We start from the raw sequence: 25720 nt of genomic DNA, 5'->3' as shown, positions 1-25720 counted from the left end.
GACAGTGAGTAGAGGCGACACGATGCTGAGGTCCCTGAGCCTTCCTCCTGGGCATCCTCCAGCTCCCCTTGACCCAGGCCTCATGGGTCCCAAGGCTCAGGCCAGGGCTGTCTGCAGGTGAGGGGCAGGGACTGCAGCTGGAGGTCAGAGAGGAAGGTGACATTCAGGATCCAGGATTCAGGATCCAGGCCGACACAGTTCTTCCCTCCATTTGGCTGTCAGCACGGGGGCAGGCTGACTCGGCAGAACACGGAGGGAGCGTGGTGCTCGAACAAGCACACCAGAATGCCATCTTTGTCAGCAGTCTTACAATAGACGCTCATGACCTGATGGACACAAGGCTCTGGGACCATTCTGGCTGCCAGCTTCTGCATCCAATCTCCCTGCAGAAGAGGAAGGCATTTTTTCTGGCTTGCTGCTGCCCCGTGGGGTGTCCCTATAGCAGGTCAATGTTTCTGTTGCCTACAAAACAAGCATCATATATGACTGAGGTCTTCACTATACCTTTTTTCTGTCTTGGGTTATTCTCCCTTGACCAAGGAGAAACCAGTCTTCAGGCTTTATGCAAACTGCCATTACATTCAGATTGGGAATCCAGGGCCATCCTTGCTCCTCTTTGGTACCACATGGGACCAATACTGACTCCAGAATCTCTCCTGGATCTCTCCTTTCCTCGTCGCTGCCTCTCATGCCCAAGATCCATGACATCTTGCTCAGATTTGTGTCCAAATTCCAGACTGGTGCCCTTCCAGTGTATGCTCCCCTGAACCTGAGTGACGGTCCAGCAATAAGCATCTGCTCCTGATGGAAATGTCCCCAAGCTCCCCTGTGCTTTGGGAGAATCAGACCCTCACTCTCTAGTTGCTCTCCCGACCTCTTCCCTCCTTGGCGTCCTGTGCCCCGTTCACCCCGCTTATCTTAGCAGGACCTGCCTTCTCAAACTCCCTCCCTTCGCTCGGATGCTCTCCCTCTGGGGTCTCCCTTACCCCCTAAGATCAAGTCCAGACAAAACTGTCCCTCACCCCCACCCACCCACCCACTGTCTCAGGCTGCACTGAGAGCAGATGCTCAACTATCCAGGCCAGTGTGCACAGAGGACCCCCTGAGTCAGCCCTGAGTGAGGGAGCCCCGCCAGCATGGCCATGTTCATATCCCAAGCACACCATCTTGGAGCTGTTTGCTCTGCGTCACCTCTTAGTCCGTGCCCATCACACTTATAATGGTCATTCACCTGACCCCGTGCATGAATGGACTTACAGGTGAGTGAATGATTAATGTTCATAGAACATGAGCCAAGCATAGGGTGCTCCCTCCCAACACCCTCTGCCTCCACCCACAAAGGTCCCAACACCTCCCCTGGTTCACCTTCTTCCATTTGGTTAGGCTGATGGTGAGTCACTGAGTACTGGTTTTCAACCCAGAATTTGAACTCTGTGCGGCCCCACCTGCCAAGCTTCTTAGGGACTGATTCTCTGGAGTTTCTGAATGGAGGTCCCTGAAGTCTGCTGGTTTGGCCCCACATAGGCTCTCCTGGACTCCCCTGGTGCTGGTCCAGGGGCAGTCAGGCTTGTAGGCAGAAACTCTGGTCTGTGTCTCAGAACTCCGAGCCTGCCCCTGCGGGCAAGGGCCATGGCTGCAAACATTTTGGACCCCGCTTCTGCCCTCTGTCGTCTCTCCTGACACAGAGCTACTTTTGCATCCATCCTTTGGGGAGGAGCGTAGATCCGCTTTTAGCACAGAACACAGTGATTCAGTGTTTCTGCTTCCAAAAGCCAAGGGGCAAAGGCTAGAAGAAAGAAAACATGTTCACGGTGGATTTGCCTGGAATCTCAACAATCGATGCTATTCCCGCTGCTGGTTTTATTACCCAAGCTCAATTTCATTGCACTAATCTGAATGCCGTGCTGCGTGTTTATCGGCCCTTCCCTCTGATCCTGCCCGTGCTTCCACTAATCCTTCCTATAGATTTATTGTTCCCTCCCGTGCCTCTTTTCCTTTCCAGACTCTGATGCTCACTGCAAGCACTATATTCCAGAGGCAAGATCTGAATAAGGCTACCCAGGCTGGGTAGATCTCTGCCTCTCCTCCAAATTCCTACCCCTTTGGGTCAGGTAATGTGATCACTCCTTGAGGGATCAGTTTCACCAGAGGCGGTGGGAAAAAACCAAATTATGTCTCTGAGGAATTATAATTCTGAGGAATTATATCCCTGGGGACACCTTGATCTGGTGCACCCTAAGCTAGACAGACAAATAAAGCCAGGACATTCTGGCCTTCTGGAAGCCCCTGTTGCGGCTCAGTTCAGGACCGAGCAGGAGCGTCCCATCCTCTTCCCGTATATACAGTGTGATTGATCCTAACCTTTATCAGTGATTGCATTTTAATTGGTGAAATGCTAAGACCTCCCTCCGTCCACATCCCATTCCCAGAGTCCACATCCCATTCCCAGATCGCTTGGCTGAGCTTAGCCTGCTGTTAATGGGTCCAATGTCTTTCCCCAAAAGATGGGTGGAAGCCCTAACCCCTAGTTCCTGTTAGTGTGATCTTATTCGGAAAGAGGGTCTTTGCAGATGTAATTAGTTAAGATGAATCATGGGGCAGGCTATAATCCAGTGAGACTGAGGTCCTTATCAGAAGGAAACATGGGTGCGTGGGTGGCTCGATTGGTTAAGCATCTGACTCTTGGTTTTGGTTCAGGTCATGATCTCAGGGTTGTGAGATCAAGCCCCACGTTGGGCTCTGCACTTAGCTCAGAATCTGCTTAAGATTCTCTTTCTACCTCTACCCTTCCCTCCCCCTCACCCCCACAGTTGGGTGTGTGTGCAAACACTCTCTAAATTAGATAAGTAAATCCTTAAAAAAAAAAAAAAAGAAAAGGAGATATCAGGCAAAGGCAGGTACAGGGGAGAACACTGTGTGGTGACTGAGACAGAGCAGAATGTTGTAGCCACAGGCCAGGGACTTCCAAGGACTGCAGCAAACCCGTGGCGGGAGGAGGCAAGGAAGGATTCTACCTGCTCTCACAGGAGGAATCCTGGATGTCTTGATTTTGGACTTCTCCCCTCTAGAACTGTGAGGGAGTACATTTCTGTTGCTTTGAGCCACTCAAATGGTGGTAATTTGGGACGACAGCCCTACAAAACTAATATACTTGGAAACATGGGGATCCAGAGCCCTGGGCCGTGGGCAGGTACAGCCTTGAAACCCTCAAGGCTGCACCGTTACAGTGGAGTGGAGAGACCTCGGTGATACCGAGACCAAAAGCTGTTCTCCCTCCCAGAGGGTTTCTTGAGCCCACACTGTGAGGTCTCCTTGTGCACTGTTTTCTGCATTTGGCTCACAGCTAGCCTCTGACCTTCCTCTTTTGGGTTCTGCTTCCTGCTTGTGAACAGTCCTAGCATCTGTTACTTGTCACCTCCTGGCCTTGGCCTCTGCCTCACCAACCAGGCTGTGGTAACCTGTTCTTGGCATCCTGGTGTTAATGTGACCTGGCTGCCATCCCAATGGGCTTTGGGACACTTGGCTCCAGTGACTGCTCATGAGAAGGCTTCCCTCATTCCACAGGAAGAACACAGTTTGTTCAGATTGTCCACACTCTCCCTTACACTGACTGTGCCACATCATACTGGCTGCCTGGAAAGTCTGGTGGGACGGTCCCCTTGGCCACAGGGCATACGAAAGAGTGGGTGTTCTCCTCTCTTCCATCTTCTCTTCAGAATACACCTTTAATCCCCATCACCGGCCGTGAATGCTGCTCTCTGCCGTGACTAAGCAGCTCTGAGCCCCCTGTGCTCAGGCTCAGGGCACAGATTTTTACACGCGGGGAGCCGGTCCTGTAGGCACTGGGCTGACTCAGCGTCTTCATCCCTGTTGGCAGGGCCGGCCTTGCCTGGACTCTAGGGATCCAGGATAGGGAGGGGAGAAAGGAGGTCACTGGGCGGTCTCAGGGATCCCCAGGACATGTCCCATACCACTGATGACATGTGAAAACCAAGTTTGTAGTTAAGTTTTGCCTAAGCAGTCCTGCGTGCCCCTCCCGGTACACACTTGTGTTAGCTTTGATTTTTGGCTCGCACACTTCTCTCTCCCACCAAGTAGTGAGCTCCCGGACAGCAGGATTGTCTCTGAATTACCTTGCAGTGTTAAGTCCTAGCACCTCTCATCAGGCGATGTCCAGGACTTTTCCTCTGTGGCCTAGAGTTGAGTGGGTGCTAATGAGGTCAAGGTAACGGGTGTAATCCCTTTGGAGGTCACTTAGCTTTGTCCAGTTCATTTCATGGGCTAAGTATTATTACTGGCCAAAGTCCAATCACAACTCTAGGCATAGGTTGCCTCTTCACCATGAATGGGTGTGGACTGACCAGCAGACCACTCCTAAACCCCAACAACAGGCCAGCTCCTGCTCCCTCCTTTAGATGTGACCCCCTACCTCAGCCACATCCTGTGCTTTAACCTTAACTATGATCTGACTCTTAAAGCAGTCTTCAAAGTGTACCCAACTCTAACCATAGCTCATGGTCCTACTCTAGTAAGTCCTGGCACTCTCGGCTTCTGGGCACAAGAAGGAGCAGTTGGAGCTATGGAAGTGTAAAGGAATTCTCAGCCCACCAGTGGTGAAGGGCATGCCTTCCCAGGGATGCATCAGTGATGACAAGGCCTGGCATGGGTCGGGCATGACTCCTCTTAAATAAGTCTATAATACTAAATTCTGAATGCATTAAAAAAAAAACAATTTCCAATAAAGGAGTTTTCTTACACCCAGGAGAGATTTGCCATGGGGGTCTTACATGGCTTTCCGACTGTATGTAACACAACTGAATTAGAATTTGACCTACACAGAGCGTTTGCTGTGTAAAGCAGGATCTACCTGGAAACAGATGCAGGAGATGCAGAGGACCAAGCAGAATCAGCACTTGAGGAACAATTTATTTGAGTGGCCAAAGTGCTTTCAAACAATCAATTAAAGCTATTCCCATCTCATGGGGTGCTAACCTCCATTTAAGGCTGAAAAAGAGGGCAACCTGTGTCAGCAGTATTTAGCAGTTTTAGCTGTATGGGTTGTGATGAAGTCAATTCTAACCTCTTAGGACCAGCTGGGTGATGTTGAGGGAGGCCAGGATATTAGAAATCTGTATCTTCTTTACACTTAACTCAGTACTTATTAAATGGTTTTTCTCCAGCCAGGGTAGAGCTATCTTTGAAAAACCTGTGTCTCTGTAGTGTTTTCCAGCTCCTTGACATTGACTCTGAGTTAAATCTTGGCTAAAAGCAATTACTGTCATATGATGAATTGAGGCAATTTATTTATTACTCGCGAAACATCCTAGGTGATGTCACTTAGAAGAATGATGGAATAATCTTTCTTGAGCACTCCATAGTCAACGAGACCTAGTGAGGGAGGCACTGTTCCCAGGTGTGGGGGAGGTAGTCGGAAATTTTAAAAAATTAGTCATCGTGGGAACAGAGAAAGAGTATTAGGAGTAAAGGAGACAACAGTTACTTAAACTTGAGCAAGGCTCGTCTCCCTGTGTAATTATACGGGATGCTATAGTGCCTAAATATCAAGAAAGGAATTTTAGGGAAAGCCCAGAGATTAATAATAAAACTGAACTCAATGTGTTAAGGGCTTAGAGATGGTGGTTGATATACAAGGAAAGTGAAAAAGGATGAGGGAACTTAAGTTTAAAAGGTCAAGTTTAAATATCATTTGAGCAAAGTCTGTATAATTTGGCCCATATAACAAGATTCACATGACATGTTCATCAATCCCTTCGATATTAGAATATGATATGTTGGCAAGAGGGCATAAGGGGAGATAATCTTCAAGAAAAGCGGTTATGGAATGGAGCTGCGTGATACAGCAGGGACAGGCATATAGACAAAGACCGCTTAACCTGCTCATTCTAGATCAAAATACCCGTAAGGGTATCAAAATACCAGTAAGGGGAGGTGAACCACGAGAGACTCTGAAAAACAATCTGAGGGTTTTGAAGGGGTGGGGGGTGGGGGGTTGGGGGAACCAGGTGGTGGGTATTAGAGAGGGCACGGATTGCATGGAGCCCTGGGTGTGGTGCCAAAACAATGAATACTGTTACGCTGAAAATAAATTGAAAAAATTAAAAAAAAGAAATACCAGTAAGCATTACCTGCTGAATGACCCAGTTTAACACTTACCTTTCTTGAAAGCTAACTACAAGGTCTCTGCCTTGACCTTGACTCTGGCTGAAATTAACACACAGTCCTAGGCCTTCCTCCTGATTGACAAGCCCAGACATCTCTCAAAAGTGGCAATGGGGTGAACACCATCACTTGTTCATAGGTTGCCCTCACTGGCCCTTCGCCTGTTTGGCCTCACACCCCACCTTTGCTCTTCCTTTGCTGGCTGAGATGTGTAGGTAACCCTGGCACGCTGTGTTTCCTGGGCCCCATATCAACTGGCATGTAGGTTTGGCCAAGAGGAGACATTAATTGTACAGTAAGAAGGAGGAGAAGCCTTCTTCCTGTTGGCCTCAGGCACCTTCTTGGACAATGGCTATGTGCCCTCCATGACTCCATTTCTCCCTGAGGTCTACCAGACTTCCAGCTTCTTTTGGATGATCCTGACCTCTGGGCTCTGATGAGGACCACCACATCCTTTTGTCTCTCTAGTCTATGCTGGGTAATGGCTTTTGGTGTCGGTACCATCTGGGCTGCCTCATCCACCCTCTCCTGATGCCTGTGTATCCATTCTCTAGCAAATTTGCTCCATTTTACATGTTTGGAGTGGTTTCCCTTTTCCTGGTTGGATGCTGACGGATGCAGAGCCTGTGCCGATTTCTAGTGATTATTTCTTCCTTTAGTAAACAGTAAGGGAAAAATTCTGATTTAATCATCCAGTCTATATGGGTTTTTCCCCCCTATATCAACATCACACTTACTCTTGCAAAATATCTGGAATCCACATTTTTCCATTAAAAAAAAAAAATCAACAACAGCATTTGTTTCTCCCCAGGCTTCTCGCACCCCTCCTGTTTGCTACAATTTCAGTCCTCAAAGACTGCCAAAGTAGTTCATGATCACAATTACAAATGCTCTCAATGCCTTGGGATGCAATTTGTAAAGTCTGGAGGCTTGAATCTAATGAAGTATCCAGATGCTTTCCTACCAACTTTTATTCCCGATCTTGGACTTAAATTCCATTTTAAAAATAGCCCACCATTCTAAGAATCCGCTTCCAGCAAAATCAAGAAGGGATATGGTGCATACCTGACTTCAGAAGAGCCGGAAGGTTGCCCAACTTCCTTATCTTTTCCCTGTTGTCTCCTCTTGGCAACCCGTTGCCCCATAATCAGAGATATCTGCAATCCTTAAAACCTTCACTGACATAGAGGTACCAGCTCCCAAGTCAGAGTTTGAAAGGTTTTCTCCACTGGGTGCCAGATGCATGCAAAGCCAGAGTAAAGACAGAGAAACTCTTTGAGAAAAGAAGTCATTAAGGAGACGGGGTAAACTGCCAGCACAGTAAGATTGGGGGATAATATGCCCTTGGATAGCTAAGAGGGGACCGTGTGTTTTAAAGATTGCAGCTTTTAGGAATGGTGTTCCCGAGAGCCAGCTTCCTTTCGTTACCATCAGCAATGATCATGGGTTATGCATCCCCTGGGATGTCCTTGGTTTTATCAGTTGCAATTAGATGTTCTTTATCTGAGACTTCTATTTTTGCTCCAAATCTTCACAGGGAAATTCTCTGAAGTAAAGCTATAGAATTGGGCCTGTAGCCAGTGAGAGCACTTTGAGAATGAATCATTAATCCCTTGTTGCCAAATTTTGTTATTGCTGCCATTAAGTCATCCAGATGTAAGCCTGATACAGGCCTCGCCTATTGGATGAAAGTGAAGTGAATCATTCCAGGGAGCTCTGCCGGCCTTCATCCTAAGGATCAGATGAACTCAGGCAGCAGAGTGCAAGGAAGCATGGCCCCAGCACCCACAGCACACCCACAGTTAATAGACACAGGAACCTCCTGCTACCACCCTGGACCCAGCTCCAGGGCCATGCCATCATTATATCACATGTGTGAGCAGTTCCTCAGAGTTCATCAAACATTTTTATTTCTGTTATTACATTTGATCCTCAGAACATTCCTGTGAACTTGGCATTTACTCACTCTTTTACAAATGAGGATATCAAATCACCTGGTGGTTAATCGCTTTGATCAAGGTCACACAACCGGTTAGTTATGGAGTCTGGACATAAACTCATGTTTTTCTGGCCTGAAACCCATTACTTTTGATCGATCTCATAAAACCATAGAATCTCAGCTTCCAAAGGTGTATAAGAAATCATGTAGTCCTTCTGCATGATGGGAAAACACCAAGTTTCCACATAGTGTCTTTCACTGTGGGTGACATATTCTCCTGCCTTTGTGGGTGACTTGGGTGTTTGGAGATAGACTGCGTAGGAGTCCCGTATCTCTAAGGAGAATGTCTCTCACCCTGAGCATGGGTATCACTGGAATCAAGGGATGCTGAGTTGAGGTGGGAAGCAGTGTCAATAAGCAAAGAAGAAAGGTCAGTATCCCATCACAGTGATTGGGCTTGGTGAAGCATCCAGGAAGCCCAGGAGGTAAGAACAGGTGGACACGAAGTGGGCAGGTGAAAAGTAAAGCCAACTCTGGAATAGGACTTGGGAACCATGACTGTGTTCATGCTCCTCTCTGTATCATAATGCTGCCTACGGGGGCTAGACTTGAACCTCTGCTGAATAGTGCTTCCACATAAAAACCTTTCCTTGTGTTGGTCCCTAATCTACCCCTGTCACTCTACCCATTGATATTAACTCCAATCTTTAAAATTGAAGGGACCAGTCTTTTCCATCTTCTGCACTGGCCTTTCAGCTTTTCCAAGGCAAGAACCAAGTCTCATCTGCATCTTCCATTCTCTAGGCTGAAAAGTCCTGACCTGACTGCCATTCCTCCAAAGTCAATGGTCTCTGAATTGCAGTGTGCACCTGATTCACAACCAGACCTTGTTAACATGCAGGTGCTGACTCATTAGATCTGGGATGGGGCCCGAGATTCTGCCTTTGTAATAAGATCCCAGGCAATGCTGATGCTTCTGGTCTTCAGACCACACTTTGAGTGGCAAGGCTCTTGGCCTGTCTTTACCCTGGAAGCACCTTTCAGATGCTGGAGTCAATTGGATAAGCCTCACCAGAGTGGTCTGACTAGTGCAGTGTTAAGCAAACCTAATTACCCTTGTTGGATAGCAGGAGTCCTTGAGGGATATAACTTGGGATAGTTGCTTGGAAACATGGGAAGAGGCCGTAGGAAAGTAAAATGTAGTGACTCGGTCCTTTGTATGGAGAAGATATTGAGGGAGAGGAAAGACTTCATGAGACCAAGAACTCTCCTTTGGGCACCAGGTTTCCATATGCAGCAGTGAGTAGATAGTCTACTGAAAGCCAGATGTGAACTCTGAGCTGGAACCAAGAGGGATCTGGATTCTAAGCCACCCTAAATTTTGTGGACAGAGATCAGGGGTGGCAGCAGCTGCTTGAAGAGGACTGGCTCAGCGTTGGGAGTGCTCAGAGGTGAAAGGGTACAGCTGATCCAGGTATAAGGTTGAGCACGAAGCCTCATGTCAGAGACAGTAGTCTCCTATTAGTACAGGCTGAGCTCACAAGATTGTTTTTGATGACTCCATCACACAGGGGACTTATGTAGAGCCTTGAAGTTCCTCCAATTGGATGATTTTACCACCTGGTGCTTAGCTGCCAGTTCTGATTTACGTGGACTGTTCTTAAGCTGGCTCCCAGTGGAGGACAGAAATGAAGAGAATATATCCAAGTCCCTCCCCCTTCTCTCAGCAGACTACCATCTCCATCCCTGGTTAGCAAATAGAAGTTACCCAAAACCAGAAACAGGGCTTTTTAGAGACTGGGGACTGATATGGCACTAACTTTGACTCTCATGAAAAGGATGGGCTTAGAGCAAAAGCAACACAGCTACCATATTCCTTAAGGGCTCTCAGTTCTACCTCTGAAAAAGTTCCCTTGGATTTCTGGTCAGAGAGCCATGTGGCCAGCCTTCTTTGTGGACACAGCCCTGGCATTTCCTTAACTGCAACCATATCAAGGACAGTTCATTATAGTGATAAGAGGGTGAACCCTGTACACAGAGTCCTACTCTGGAACCCACTAGTTATATGGCCTTGGACAGGTCATTTAACCCTTCCATGAAGTTTTCTTATCTATATAAAAGGGAAAACAAAACTAGCATCTTCTGAGTTTTGTGACGATTAAGTGACCTCAAAAATGAAAATTGTTTGGCACATTACTTGGCACCCATGTTCATGTCTCTGCTCCTGGAGTCTGGTTGGGTCAGCAAAGCATGATTCCTTCTCATAACGTTCCTATACAGAGTGTGTGATTTCACCTCTGATGCTTGTTGGCTGAACTGATTGAATTTGTCTAAACCACTGGGTTCTGGTCTTTCAGAAAGCTTCCCTGGATTGAACCATCATTGGTTTATGGTCACCACTGAAGGTGCTTCAGTGTAGGACATCTTGGGACTTATTTGGGGAAGGGTTTCTAACACTGATCCAAGACCTTCACTTTCCCTTGACTGTGGATCTTGATTCCATCCTGGGAGCAGTGTTTGACACAGTTCATTATTCCTTCCTTCTTGAAACACTCTTTTCTTAGCTCTAGGGTAAGAGCTTACCCATCTGGCCACTCCTGCTCTGCCTCCTCTACAGGCATATCTTCCTTCTCCTGTCACCGTTTATTCTTTCCCTGGGTGGCTCCATCAACCTCAGCCTTTAGATATGGTCTGTGTGCATATATCACACTTTTACTTCCAGCTCAGACCTCTTTCCCGAGTTCCAGACCTGCGTTTTTAACCGCCCCTTTTCTAGAGTGTATCTCTAGCTCATATTGTTCCAAACACACCCATTTTCTCTTTGTAGCTATACTTTTCCTATTGTTTTTCAGACCCATAAACAGCACCGTCATCCATCTTCTTAGGAACACCAAAGACCTGGGGCACCTGGGTGGTGCAGTTGGTCAAGCATCTAACTCTTGGTTTCATCTCAGGTTGTGATCTCAGGGTCATGAGATTGACCCCACATTGGGCTCCACGATCAGCAAGGAGTCTGATGAGGACTCTCCCCCTGCCCCCTCTGCCTCTCCCCTACACATGCATGCACATGTGCTCATGCACACACACACACACACACACACACACACACTCAAATCTTCAAAAGAAAAAAAGAAGAAGAAGAAGAAGAAAGAAGAAGAAGAAGAAGGAGGAGGAGGAGGAGGAGGAAACCAAAGTCTTGGGGCATCCTTGACATCTTTCTCCCTCATTCTCTGCATTCGTCCCATTGAGAGGTTTTGGTTTGATTTACATGCATTTCAGGTAATTATCTCTTTTATTCTGTTTCCACCGCCATCACCTAAGTCCACCTGGATGCCTCACTGTTTCCGAATTCGCCTCTTCGGGCCACTTTGGCTCGACACTGAAGCTGGAATGATCTGTTGAAAAAGTAAATCTGAGCATGGTATTGCTCCATGAACAACACTTAAATGGCTCTCTGGCTTTCTCAAGGTGAAGAACAAAATGTCTCATTGTGGCCTCTGATGCCCTGTGTGGACAGGCCCCAGCTGCGCTCTCCAGCTTCTCTCTCACTGTGCTCACCCTGCTTTCTCGCCCTAGGTTACACTATGTTTCTTTCATTTCTTGAATGCACCAGGCTCCTTGCCCCATCACACGGCCGCAGCCAGTGCGGTTGCTTCTGTGGCTCTCACAGGCTCCTCTCATGTTCTTTACCGGTTATATCCCATCATCCCTTGAAGCTCACCCCACTGGCCACATCTTGCCGCTTGTGATTCATTCCCCTAGTATGTGCTTTCCAAGTGCAACATGCCTCTCTTTTCTCATTCTCAACAGACTTGAAAGTTTACGTTACCGATTCGTCATTCATTAATTCTGTCTCTCGAGCCCCACCCACCACTCGTGGTAGGTTCTTTGAGGGCAGGAACTGTGCCTGTTTTGCTCACCACTGTATCACTGAATGCCTGGCATATCGTGAGAGCTTGTGATTATTTATCAGAGGAATGAAGTATGAATCTCTTTAAGCCAAGCCAGTAACAGTGTTCCTAAGGTAATAGAATCCTCTCCAGGGCTCCTTTGCCCTTAGACCCCTGGTCTCTAGAATAGGATCTCAGAGCAGGCACTAAGTAAAGTTTAGCTATGGCAGTGAATGCTCCAGAGCCAGTTTCCTTCCTCCAGATCCAAATCCAAATCAAAAGGTTCTGACACAATTGAGGGAATTGTCACCTGAGGTGTTCAGTTTCCCTTATGTTTGATATGCAGTGGACTAGCCGTATCTCAGAAGTCATGGCTCCAAACTGGGAAATGGAGGCTAAGTGGGTGCTCCTTTGGAATCAGCCCCCATTCTGGGATAGGAGACCAGCCTGCCAAAGAGGTGGTTGGCTAACTGCCTCACGAATTCTCTGGGCTGTAGATAAGTAGAGCTTGCTCAGGCAAGCCTGGGATTTGGTGAGCTGGTCTTGCCTTTAGTTGGTGAAGGGAACTGAATAAGATCCCATGTTCATGAGTCCATCTGGGAGAAGGATCTCCCATCCATCCCATAGATAACATTGGCTGGCACATGGATGCTCAGTAGCAAGTGGATGAATGAATGAAGCAAACAACTGCTGTTCACTTCTCTTTATATCATCCAGTAATCATCTGTTAACTGGAGGAGGGGGATGGCCTGTGTGAGACTCTGGCATTAGAGAGATGAGAACACTCACTCCCTGTTCTTGGAGACTGTCCATTCCCACTGGGGAGGCTGGACTACATAAACCCAGCTTGTCCCAGTTACAAGACAGTTTGGAGAATGTCTCCGTATACAGGAAAACACTTGACACTCTTAACCAAGAAGAAGGGATGCATCCTTGTGCTGGAGGGCTGTTCTTAAACATCAGTGACTTTGGGGAATCAGAATCGTAGCTATGGGCACTAACATCCCTTCAATTCAGCTGAGTTCTGTGAACACATGACTGAAAAAGGAGAAATTCAATTTGGTTCCATGAGAACAAATGTGTGTGGGCAGAGATGTCATCCCTTCAGCTAAACGTTGAACAATCACAAACATTAAGAGAACACCTATTACAAGCCAGGCTCACTGCTACCATGAGGAAACAAAGACAAAAGAGGTATAATCTTCCCCCCAAGGAGCTTGCAGACCATGGGAGGAGACAGATGGAGAAACAAATAACTAATATCTGTATATTGAGGTGTGTGCAAAGTGTTACAAGGAGTTAGAAGTTAGTGAAGAGAAAAGAACTCTCCCAGGGGCACAGGCCAACAGAGGAGATGTAGTCACTGATGAAGAACGAGCTGGTGCTGATAAGGCAGAAAAGTAGGGGTGTGTCAGGGGAAGGATTCTGTGGATTTAGGCTGCCACACACAAACGTGGCACTGCTGGGAATATGAGTAGCAGCAGGAAGGAATTCATTCAGGGTGCTGGTAACCTCTGGGCCACTCTCTAGAGGTGTTCATGGAGGTGTCCGGAATGAGAAGGGACCTCTGATCCCTGGTCCATTGCCTGAAGAGGCCAAGCAGAGGCATTTTTTTTTTTTTTTTTTTTGGCTACCTGGAATGAAATCAACAAGTTAGTACCCGGCAGAGCACGTAGCATCAGCATTAAATTCCAGAAATGGAGTCAGTCACATGTGTTTTCTAAACCCCAGGCAGTTCCTTCAATGCACTAAATTTCTGCCACACCATTTGTTTCATCTAAGGCACAAAACAAAATCTTTATGTTTTTACCTTTAAAGTTCCAGTGATTTTAATCATGTTACCTTAACACAAAGCTGTTGTTTTCACCCTTTACCGGAAAGAATAAAGTAGGGCTTGGGATAATTCCACAGACCCAAGAATCAAATTATAGATCCATGGTTTGATTCTAGGGACAAATCAGTGTGAGGGATAAAACTCTCCACTTGATCTCCCTGGAGGATAATGGTGCCCCAACCTAGCTGTTGTACAGCCTTGGAACACTCATTTCATTTCTCTGAACTTCAATTTCTTCCTCTGAAAAAAAAAAAAAAGGTATAATAATCCCAACATCACAAAGGACTAATCCTCAAAAAGATTAGATGGGACACTGTGTATAATGCTCTCAGTGTAGTGCCTGGCACTTAGTCAGCTCTCCATAAATGGAACCTGTTGTCATTGTTGTCTAATAATTGTTGTCTAGTCATACGTATGAGCCTTTTCAACATTTTTCTTCTTCTTTTCCCTTGAAGGTGCCTCCACTCAGAATTCTAACACTGTGGAGCCAGAGAAGCAGGTGGACAACACCGTGAAGATGGCTGGTGTAATCGCTGGCCTCCTGATGTTCATCATCATTCTCCTGGGTGTCATGCTCACCATCAAGAGGAGGTGAGTGTCTGGTGCTGCCCTGCAGACTCTGCTGACCCCAGCTGGTCTAGTACTGCCACATGGCCAGGTCCTGGCTCTGTTGATCACTTCCAAGCAGGGGCTTTCTTTTATGAGTGTTCAAATCCTGAAATCCTTGAGCCATTTGTGGCTCATTGGATTGGCATCTGCCTACTTGGCAAGTGGCCCAGAGATGGGTGGTTTCCTACAGAGCCAATGTTCCCTCCTGTGGTTAGGCCACTGTGGTGTGCCATGGGATTCCATGTCATGAGTCTTCTCAGAGTTAATTGCTCTGTTGTAACCGATCATGTCTCGTCAGGATTACTGGGCAGCCCCAGAAATACAGATAGAGGAAAGTCATGCTTCACCCTTTTTGCCTTCACTCACCCTGATTTCTCATGGCCCTACCAGCAGCATCCCAAGCTGACCCCCACGTGACAGAGATAAGCCTCCTGTAGTGCAGTAGTCCCAAGGGAAGGTTCTTTCCTACTCTATGTCCCATAATACCTTCCCACCTGGAATTTTGCTACTTGTTATTTCTCCATAAGATGTCCTCCTGGGTCTACTAACACAGTTAGCGCCTGTTGCTTTGCTCATCAAAGCCAGGGTATAGGCTCCTCCTCATCCCCAAATCCCTAAGATTTGCCACACTGACATCTGTTTATCAGACATTCATAAGGGAATTGCAGACAGTTTCCTTTTGGAAAGGAACCATTCATCTAGGAAAGCTGAAGCATATCAAGCTGTCACTAACCCTGGATGCAAGGTTATTACTCCAAACAGGGAGTCCCAGGGCCCATCTCTCCTTGACCCCTTGGCTGGCGCCATGTTTCCATGCCTACCACCCACCTCCCTGTCTTCTCAGTTTCAACATGGTGGTCCCATTCTTGGTCTCCACCTTCCCACTACCCTAGTTGGCCAGAGCAAACAAAACATTTAGTTACATTGTAACATTATGTGCCTTAGCATGCCCTGCCCCCAGCTTGAAGATAATTTTACATCATTACACAAACCACTTAACACCTTAGCCTGAAGCTCTGGTTGTTTGTCATTCACAGAGTTCAGGGCAAGCCCTGTCACAAGGACCAGGCACTTGCTTCCATCTGTGGAACAAAAAGCGCTCGTGAAATTTGCTTCCCACAAGAGCAAAAAGACAAATCCCAGCTTCTACCTAAGGAGTGCCATGAATATAAATGCAGAAAAGTTTTTTTTTTTTAATCTCCCTTTCCAGTGTTCAGTGAATCAGAAATACTGGCATTCCCACTATACATGCAATCAGCCTTCTCTTGGCCATTTTGACACGAGAATATACTTGTGTCTTTCATGACTCTCTTCTGAAATAGCCAGGCCTCCCTCTGGCTAGGACATCTTCTTGTAGGACCTTGTCCTTTCTTGATATGCTTTGTCTAACAGGATCACTCTTTTCCTCAGGCTCTCAGGAGAATGATGGGAAAGTTAAGGTTCTTACCCAGCTACTGCTTTTCTGGTGGGAGAGGGGGAAGAGAAGGTATGACATTAATATCCGGGAACAAGCATTAAGGACAGCATTGCATTGTCATATCCTCATCATCCGTAAGACCGTATTGTAGGTCTCAGTGACAAGTCAGCTGCTGTTAGATGAAGTCAAACATGAAGGCTGGTTTCTCTGGGAGCAGTAAGCATGTGTAAGATTGCTGACATGTTTCTTAGAGTCACAGACACATTAGAGGCAGAGGTGACTCTGGGATTGCCTACCTGGAAAACGTAACCAATTTACTAGAAACGCATTCCTCTCTGATAGACCTGAAATGTTCTCATTCTTTGCCACTGATTTGTAAGTCAGATAAGCTCTTCCAATTTTGCTCTTTCTAAAGCCTGGCTTAACCCACGTCACCATCGTCTGTGAGCTTGTGAAGAAATTTCACTTCCTTCTCTGCAGCTATTTCTGCAACGTGTGACTTTTCAGGAGGGAGGAAAGAGCTTTCTGTTTCTAGGGTAGGAACAGGTGATAAAATGAGTCCTTTGTGTGGATTTAACCTTTACTGCATATCATCTCTCACCTGTATCAAAACTGTCCATTAGACCCAAGGAAGAGGAGTCCCATGATTACCATGTGTCCCCAAGAGGCAAATCTGAGATGTTGTGGCATCGGGGGGTGGGGGGGGCAGGGGCGGGGACTAATCACTGTTTGCATACACAGTATCTTTTGGGAAAAAGAAGAGAAAGGGAAAAGAAAACGTAGTTGACAGTAATAATTTACAGATGGGTGCAGGGCAAGGAAAGAAGAGAAAAAAAGAACATAGTATAGATCTGTACTCTTGCCAGTAGTGTACAATGTCTTCTGATGTTGAGAGATGCCCCCAAAGGACAGAGAAGCATTTGGTGAACTCCTTTAGCTCTTCTGACTCCAGCCCCATATAGAAGTATGGGGAAAACATTATTGTTCAATTAAGTCTGTCACTAACTTACTGCTGGCCTGAAGGCTATCCACAGCTACCTAAAAGGAAGAGGTATGAAAGGAAAAGAAAACCCAAATAATAGGCAGATCATCACAACTCAGGATCCTGGTGTCAGCATCTCTTCAATGTCCCACTGTGACCTCAAGTTAGCTCCTGGATGCAGGAACTCTCAGAAGTCACATGCCGGATGTGCCTCCTCCACTGGCTTGAGCTGGGTCTTCTTCGTCACCTCAGTGCACATGGGAGTGGTGGCTTCCTATTTCCTATGCTTCTGAGGGATTCAGCTGGCTCAACAATTTCCCCAAAGCCCAACCAGGTATTCCAATACACAGAAGATGTCCCTCGATTCTCCCTGCAGTGTTCATTATCATTGGCCTTGGGGCTTCCTTGTGACCCTCTGAAGAGAATCTTGCTCTTGCTTGTTTTCTTTTGGGATACTGAACTAGAAAGTGACAGAGAATGAGCTAGAAACACAGGGGACCAAGGGAAAAACTTAATGAAGGAAGTTAAATCAATTGTTTTGTTGTTGCTGCTTGGTTGTTTTGTAATGGATTAAGTGGGTATTTAGAAATGTACAGTTGCAGGAAGGGATATGAAATGTTGGTGGGTGATTCAAACAGGATTTGCAGAAGGTACAAGTTATAGTATTTTGCATAGTACCTTTGGCTCTTTGGAGAGGGCTTCTTTGAACACAGGCCAATGCAGAATCAGAGCTCCACGGAGATACAGAGTGTTACATGAGCATTAGAAGAAAGCAATCTGGAGGGGCGCTTGGGTGGCTCAGTGGGTTAAAGCCTCTGCCTTCAGCTCAGGTCATGATCTCAGGGTCCTGGCATTGATCCCCATATCAGGCTCTCTGCTCAGTAGGGAGCCTGCTTTTCCCTCTCTCTCTCTGCCTGCCTCTCTGCCTATTGTGATCTCTGTCAAATAAATAAATAAAATCTTTAAAAAAAAAAAAAAAAGAACGTGACGTGACCTGGAGCTTCTCCCCGATACAGCTCTTAACTGGGATATTGAATATTGGTTGGATAATGGGTCCATCCTTTACTCCTGGTTCTCATGATCACATCTGGACCTCAGAATGGTCCAGAATGGTCTCTGCATGCCATAATATAATAGAGCATACCAACTTTTCATGCACCTTGTTGAGTTTTGAAATAGAAACTCTCATTACTATAGTCCTTTTCATCTTTTTCCCTGGCCTCCTCCCTCTAGAATTGCTAAATGTCCTCTCCCAAAGGAATATGCAGCCAAAGGGCTGCTAGGCCACCCCTGTGGTCCCTTGACTCACTACTATAGGGCTCTGGGTGCCATCAATGAAAATGAACATGGAAAGCTGAAGCCTCAGTGCCTTAACCTTGGTGTGTGAAGGTGTTTGTTAGCCATTCACATATGGGAGGTTCTACATTTTAATGTTTGTTTTGGCAATATGCACATATGTATGCATGTCCACAAGCTTCATAGTCCCAATTTAATCCTTGGGACACACCCACTGAAGTCTGAGCATGGTCCTCCAAGGCTTAAGGTGTAGCCATTTACTTTTGCATGGGCAAACCCTGGAGCCAGATGAAGTAGTATTCTTTGGTAGAGTTGTACCCCAAGACTTGTCTGGGTCCCACATTACCTTTCCATTCCTTTTTATTTTCAAATGGAAACTGAGCAACTTTTAGGGAGACCTTTTTGAGGTCAGTCCCTACACATGGTTCTAGCCACCTCCATCTCTCTTCCTTTTCCCCCTTCCCAGCTCTTCCTGGTCCAGCCTCGATGTTCTGCCAATGGTGCTTTGTCTGCCCATATAGTAACTTTTCCAAGAATGAATTTGAGGTGTCTTGACTTTGAGATATGAGAGCCTACATTGAGAAAAATGTGCATCCCTTGGTGTACTTTGGTTCTCTGTGACTTGGGTCTGCCCCAGGAGCTCCCAGTGTAATAGGTATAGACATCTTTTTGCTATGGACAAGAAAGCAGAAAAACTGGGTCCAAATCTCCACAGTTCTATTTATTTGCTGCTAGACTTGGAGAAACAACAAAGCTAAGCCTTTTGCTTTTTCAGCTGTGAGATGCAGCTAATCCCATGGGGTTGTTCTGAAGATCAAATGAACTAATTGTTGGGACAGACTTTACTTCCTGTCCCTGCCTAAGAGATCCTAATGCATAATATCAACAGGGACATTACTCTCTCATGTGACTGTCAACTGTACCAAGCCAACTCCAAACCCACTGCTAATATGTTAAGGGCAGTGCTAAAATCAGTACACACATTCTAACCTATTTGTAGATTTTCCATTTAAATGGTCCCCATATTCTGATTTTAATACTTGAAATAGTCATAGCAAGGTAGGATGTTGTTACTCCTATTTGGGGGGGTTGTTTGTTTGTTTTCTGCTATAGGGAAGAGGATACTGAAGTTCAAAAGAGTTTATGATTTTCCCAGTCCCTGGAGAATCAAAACACAAACCCAGGCTCTGTGACTCCAGAGAGTTAACTGAATGCTGGTAGCTTCTATTCTGTCAGTCCATGGAGACTGGTAGAAAATAAGTGAATCCTGGAACAGGAAACAGGTGGCCCAGGTTCAGGCATCATTTGCTAATACTCTCTGCTGTCGCGCACGCTGTTGCCCTGAAGCAAATGTCGGATGTTTGTCTTCACCGACAAGCTTCCTGCCACTCTCTAACCCTCAGCCCAAGTTCCTCCAAGTAGGACTCCCAACTATTGCCTCTTCCTTGAGGCTTCCCACAAGCCCAGGGCCCTAGGAATATTCTGTGACCCTCCCTTGCACGCAGCCACCGTGCCATATACCCAGGTCTTCAGGTGTGGATGCATCCACATGGTAGGTATAGTTTTGCAGGCCTTGAGAGGGGGAATGACCCAGGAGGGCAGGATCTTCTACTTGCGCCTTTTCTCGCCAGAGCTTCACTGCCCTGTATTATTTGCCTGGGGATATCTGTTTTGAAAATCCCTCGAGGCTTTCATGGTCAAAGCTCCAGTCATCACTTGCCCATCAACCTGCTCACAATCCTGTGTCCCTATCTTAGTGATAGGTACTACCTCTCATTCCATCAGTCAAAATGATGGGGTCGTGTCACCCTGATACTTCTGAACCTGCACCTTTATCTTCTCTTGGTCACATCCTCCCCCTCATTCCCTCTACAGCTCCTTCCCTGGTGAAGGCCCCTATAGCTCTGTTGCATGCATCTCCTCCCCAGCCCCACCCCTCCTACCCACCGTCCACAGTCAGAGTGATGTTGCAGTCAGACTTGCAGTGACTTGCAGTCAGAGTGATGTTGCAGAAATGAAACTTGGATTCCCAAACCTGCTGTCAAAAGTCCCTTGATGGTTTCTCCTCCCTTATAACAGTAGTTCATGGAGTAGAGATGAGAAAATAAGCATATGTTTTATTTAGGTCATCTGGAGAGTCGTGTCAAGCTGCGCCATCCCCTGCTCACAGTAGTTTTGGCCGATTTCCAGAAGGTCTTACTCCACTCCTATACATTTGGTTGTGAAGTCTCCTCCTCATTCAATGCCTATGTTTCTCAGTTCCATGGGACCTGACTCTACCCCTATTTAAGGTCTCCTTCAAAAGCCATCTTTCTCCAGTAAACTTTTGCTGACCTCCAGTCTAGACACAGTCTCTTTACCATCTGGATCCCCTCTCAGGCTCCATGTTATATCCTGTTATATTTGTCATTTGTATTCATAACTTATCTTCTCCGCTAGACCATCAGCTGCCTATTCTGATTCATCCTTATCACAAACGTGCCATGCAAATACTGGGGATTCCCTAAAAACATGTTGAATGGAGGAACCCTGTGAAATTAGAACAGATGGGGCCCAGGATTCACACTCTGTCTCTTGGGCAGGAAAACTTCACTCAGAACACAGACCCGAATATCAACATGGAGCATCAGCAGGACACCCAGTGTGGTGAGGACGTGAGGTTGGAAGGGCAGCATGGGAAGGATTCACCATAGTCTGAGCCTTCAGGGAATGCACTGTCTATCCAGCGGGGAAAACATGAGGCGATAGGAAAAGGGAACTTCTGGGCCAGCCAAAAGTGACAGTGCCACTATGAGTTTGTAGCGTGCTACGGATCACAAAACCCAAATGTGGAATTTCAGGAAATTTCCCCAAATCCCATTGCTAATAAGTGGCAGAGCTGGGTCTCATACTTGGCCAGTCTGATAATGGATGCCACACTAGCCTGAATGAAATATAAAACAGCACTTGCTGAGATGCTGAATCATACAATGTAATTTTCAGTGGTTCATTGAGGTGGGAAAGCAGCCCAAATTAAGTGGGTCATGCTGACTGTTTCGTCCATGCCATTCTAAATAGCTCCTTGCTCCACACACTGAAAAGTAAATCCTTCTGTTTGTGCCCATTCAGGTAGCTGCTCCAACTAGAACCCTGGAGGTCCTCCTCAGTACACTCCCATTTAATCACCAACTGACTCACCTTTCACATTCACTTCTCCCTCCCCATGGCCATTACAAGAAAGGCCCCCAACATTTCTTACTTGGACCCCTACAGTAGCATTCATGACCCCAATCCCTCTTCCCTCCAACTTTCTGCTCACACTCCTGCCAGAAACATTCATTTAGAAAAATATTTGGCCTCTTGGCTCTTTGGGTTCTCCCTATGAACTGTGATATTGGGACTACGGTCCTTCAGCTCTTTGGGAGCTAGGCCCTGCCAATATTTTGACATTCTCTCCTTGCTAACCGACCCCTACATTTCATAGACAGTTCCATCTGCCTGGAAGTACCCTTCCTCCTCCATCCATCTAGATGCTCCTTGACTTTACAACTCAAGCCTCATAGACTCTAGACCACCTTACCCCACCCTTACCCTGGATATGGTCCCACTGCTCCCTGTGTTGCCACTTCATGTCGCTTATCACTCCAGAAGACAGTATAGCACAGTGATTATTAATGCAGGCTTCTATCATTTTTTTCTTAGAATTTAATCACATCTTTTTAAAAATTTTTATTTATTTTGAGTGAGTGAGAGAGAAAGAAAGCATGAGAGGAGGGAGGGTCAGAGAGTGAACAAGACTCCCTGCTAAGCAGAGAGCCCCATGTGGGACTGGATTCTGGGACTCCAGGATCATGACCTAAGCCAAAGGCAGATGCTTGTCCCGACGGAGCCACCTAGGCTCCGTCAGAGTCAGACTGGAGTCAGACTGCTTGGATTCTCATTCCTGCCATGCCACTTACCTACTATATAAATTTGAGTAAGTTATTTAACCTCTCTGAGCTTCACTTGATCATCCATAAAACAGGGATAATAATGCTGCATAGTGAGGATTAAATAAAGTATTCTACCTGATGTATTAACACAGTAGCGGGCATGTAAGTGACCTCCTGCTGTTTAAGTGGTAGCTCTTATTACTCTTATTACTCTTTGTTTTACAAGTTTCTTATCTGGCTCTCTCATCAGACATTTGGACTGGATCAAGATCTCCTTTGTCTTTCTATCTCTGGAACTTGGCAGGGACAGGCATATAGTAGGCCTTTGAGAAATGTTTGCTGAATGGGTGATGGGGAGACGGATGGGGGGATGATGGATGGGTTGTTGGATGAAAGGGTAGATGAGTGTGTGGGCTTATAGACTAGATGGATAAGTGGGTGGGTAGATTACCAAGGGGGTAGGTGGATGGGTGGTTAGATGGGTGGAAGGATGGATGGCTGCACGCATGCATGTGAAGATGGAAGCATGCATCTTCCATGCTTGCATGGAAGGGGGGATGGGTGGGTCTATGCATGCATGCGTAGATGGATGATGGATGGGTAGATGGTCACATGGATAGTTAAACAGATAACTTAGTCCTGTTTAAGTAGTATGGAACAAAGGAAAACTGTGCCTCAAGTCAGCCTTGTCAGCCAGCAGAAAAGAAGATTCTGCAGTATGTGATTTATTACGTTTGGAGTTTTTTGTTTTTTTCTGAGCAAAGCTGTCTCCCTGTTCAAGATTTTTGGTCTCAGGCAATCTGTTATTTGCAATATCACTGTATCCTTGTAAATTTAGACCTTCGGTAAATCTTCTTCAAGCCTGAGAGAAAACACACCTGTATACTGTGTTATGGCCACACAGTAAAAAACTATAATCCTTGCCCAGGAACACTTTGCAATATAATTGGGGAAAGATACTCAATTAATTGAAGCTTGTCAGTTGCTATTCTCCTGGAGTTGCCTTGAAGCTGGGTCCGGATAGCACCCACCAGCTTTCGGTGACAACCAGGATAACTCAGAAAAGCTCCTTGGAAGAGGTGGTTTGGAGATAAGAAGCATGTTGTTATGAGGAAGTGGCCCAGCAGAGGTGAGTCCCGAAGGTTGAAAGCAGAAAAGCCAGAAGATTCAGAATATTGAGTGCAGCCTAGGGCCCTAGAGCACAGGTTGGGGCTGTTGATGGTGAGGCATCTGGCTCAGGATGGAGGCATTACAGTTGGTCCCAAACTATGCAAAGCAATAGACCTAGTGAGGAGTGATCCCTTAGAGCTTCAGGTTTCTCAATCAAAATCAGGAACAATAATGCTTGTTCCATGGGGTGGTTGGGAGGATTAAAAGTTTTAAGACGCTTGTCATCTCAATGCTAGACCCACTGCATTGCTCAACATCCGTCCATCCTTCTTCACAGGCAGCACAGGCTAGTTGTCTAGAACACAAGCTTTAGAGCCATGTTGCTGTCAAATCTGGTTATTAGCTGCACGATCTTAGGCAAATTACATAAACCTTTGCCTCGGTTTCCTCCTCTGTAAAGTGAGAATGATAATAGTACCCATATGTCAGGGTGGTTGTGAGGAATACATGAGTTAAAGTATGAGAGCCTAGGACAATGCCTGATGCATAGTAAGTGCTCCATAAGTATTTTTATTATTTTATTATTATTCCTATCATTCCTAAAGAGGTGAACACTTTGTTCCTGGTTACCAGAGTGAGAAGCAGTAAACCTTATATCTGTGGATGAGGTGGGGACATAAACTCCCCTTTATTGAGGACTACTAATGTCAGGTGTTTAGATTACTATAACCTAATATCAATTAAGATTAATATGATTTTCTTAAAATACTTCATATATTATATATATCACATATAATTTGAATACGATTTAGATTCATGTTAATGCCCACAGTGACTCTTGGGAATAGGTAATTATTGTCCCCAGCCTTGATGTGGAGAGACTGAGACTCAGAGATACTGAGTGACTTAAAGCCATGTAGTTAGCAAGTCGTGGTGCAGGAACACAAAGACATATTTCCACTCCTCAAAGCGATTTAGGCTGACAGTCATCCATGCCATTCACCTTGGTGCATGGATCAGGAAAGAGTGGTTTGGAAGGAGGAACTGACTTGCCCAAAATGTTACAGTGAGCAAGTGAAAGACCTGAGATCAGATCCCTGCCCTCTCAAATCTCAGCCACTGTTCCTGACAATATGGAGAGCAGAGGTAGCAGTAAGTCTTCATAAAATGGAAGTCCAGCTTTCTTCCCCATGGATCACATTTCTAAGTACTGGACCACAGAGCCAGCCATGAAGGAGAGGAATGGACTCCTTACAGTGTGAACCTATATGGTTGGCAAGGGGGATTTGGTGACGTGTGTGGGTGCTTCCAAATTCCACCCATCACATTCCTCATCCCTTTCATCATCTAGGGCACTGTTCCTTTAACCCAAGATGTTGAACAGTTTTATGAGATCTTGCTGTACTATGGTTCATTTTCACCAGCTCAGCTTCCCAAGTATACATGGGGCTTCCTTTCTGCCATAACTTCTCAGAGTCACTTTCCTTCTGAGAGCGGAGAGTTGGCTTCTCCTGATGAATAAGAGAAAGACTACAAGTGTCCCTGCCTAGGGACTTTGGCTACTTTCCTACTCAAGAGGGAGAAGTCTGAGGCTCCAAGAACATGTCCCCACGCTGCAGACATAAAGACTGCATCTTCCTGAGCCAAGCAAACTGGGATAACTGTTGCAATTAACCAGATAACTCAAGAGGGAAGGAAACTATTCTTGCCTATTCAGATGGATATTTGGGGACCTTAATTATCAGCAATTTTTCTCAATCCACAAATGTATCAGTTATTGTCAGTGTGGTGAAGTCTGTAAGATAAAGACATTCCTATTTATTTTCCTACAAAGTACAAAAAGTTATAACAAAAGAAATATCATGGATTTATTTGAGTTTTTATTGTTCAGAAGCCAAGAGCTATAAGGGACATCATGCAAAGAGATCTCAGGTGGTGATTTTTCAGGCTTTCTTTTGGAGAGCGCAATTCTTTGTCATGTGAAATTTTAAGTGAAACTCCAGTTTATAAAATACTTAAAAAAATAGAGAAGTGCTGGCTTTCATGGATAGTAGGGGACCAGCAGTCCTACCTGCTCAGTAGTCCCCTCTCCCATTTTAGTGAGGCTACTATACAGAACCCCCAGGAGGCTACAAACACAGTTTGAAAACTAATTATCTACTTCAACTAATATGAGTTTCAGATATGGAAATAAAGGCACAGAGAATTTATTCAAGTTGTAGTCTGTTCGAATTGAAGGTTAGAATTCCTTTCTCTTAGTGCAGTGCTCTTAATGATAGAGTTTGAATTTTGTTTTGATCATTGATATGTAACAAACATGAAATTTAGTGACTCCTTTTTCTTATGTATCTGAGCTTTGGTCAGGGCTTTAAAGGGAATAACTTGTTTTGTTCCATGATACCAAGGGTCTCCATTGACATAATCTAACTGGTGGGGGCTGGCTGGATGTCTCTCTTCATGCAGTTTTAGTGTCTTTCCAGTTGGTCTTTTCAGGATGGCAACCTCAGGATACTTGGACTTCTTTAAGGAGAGTCAGGGTCTCAACTGAGGGT

At 45.9% G+C, this 25720-nt stretch overlaps 1 protein-coding gene across 12 annotated transcripts in view; it reads left to right on the top strand.

Annotated features, from left to right (window-relative positions):
- The window catches only part of PTPRT (protein tyrosine phosphatase receptor type T), a 1054416-nt gene that overhangs the window by 861762 nt on the left and 166934 nt on the right, over positions 1 to 25720 (top strand). For all 12 annotated transcript variants that reach the window (XM_059407029.1, XM_059407023.1, XM_059407028.1 and 9 more), the window contains one exon: positions 14299 to 14434. In XM_059407029.1, the coding sequence (XP_059263012.1) occupies positions 14299 to 14434 (136 nt within the window). The remainder of the gene's footprint in view (positions 1 to 14298; positions 14435 to 25720) is intronic.

The sequence above is a fragment of the Mustela nigripes genome, chromosome 7, assembly GCF_022355385.1.
Source record: "Mustela nigripes isolate SB6536 chromosome 7, MUSNIG.SB6536, whole genome shotgun sequence".
NCBI classification, from domain to species: domain Eukaryota; kingdom Metazoa; phylum Chordata; class Mammalia; order Carnivora; family Mustelidae; genus Mustela; species Mustela nigripes.
This window is presented reverse-complemented; position numbering and strand designations above follow the sequence as displayed.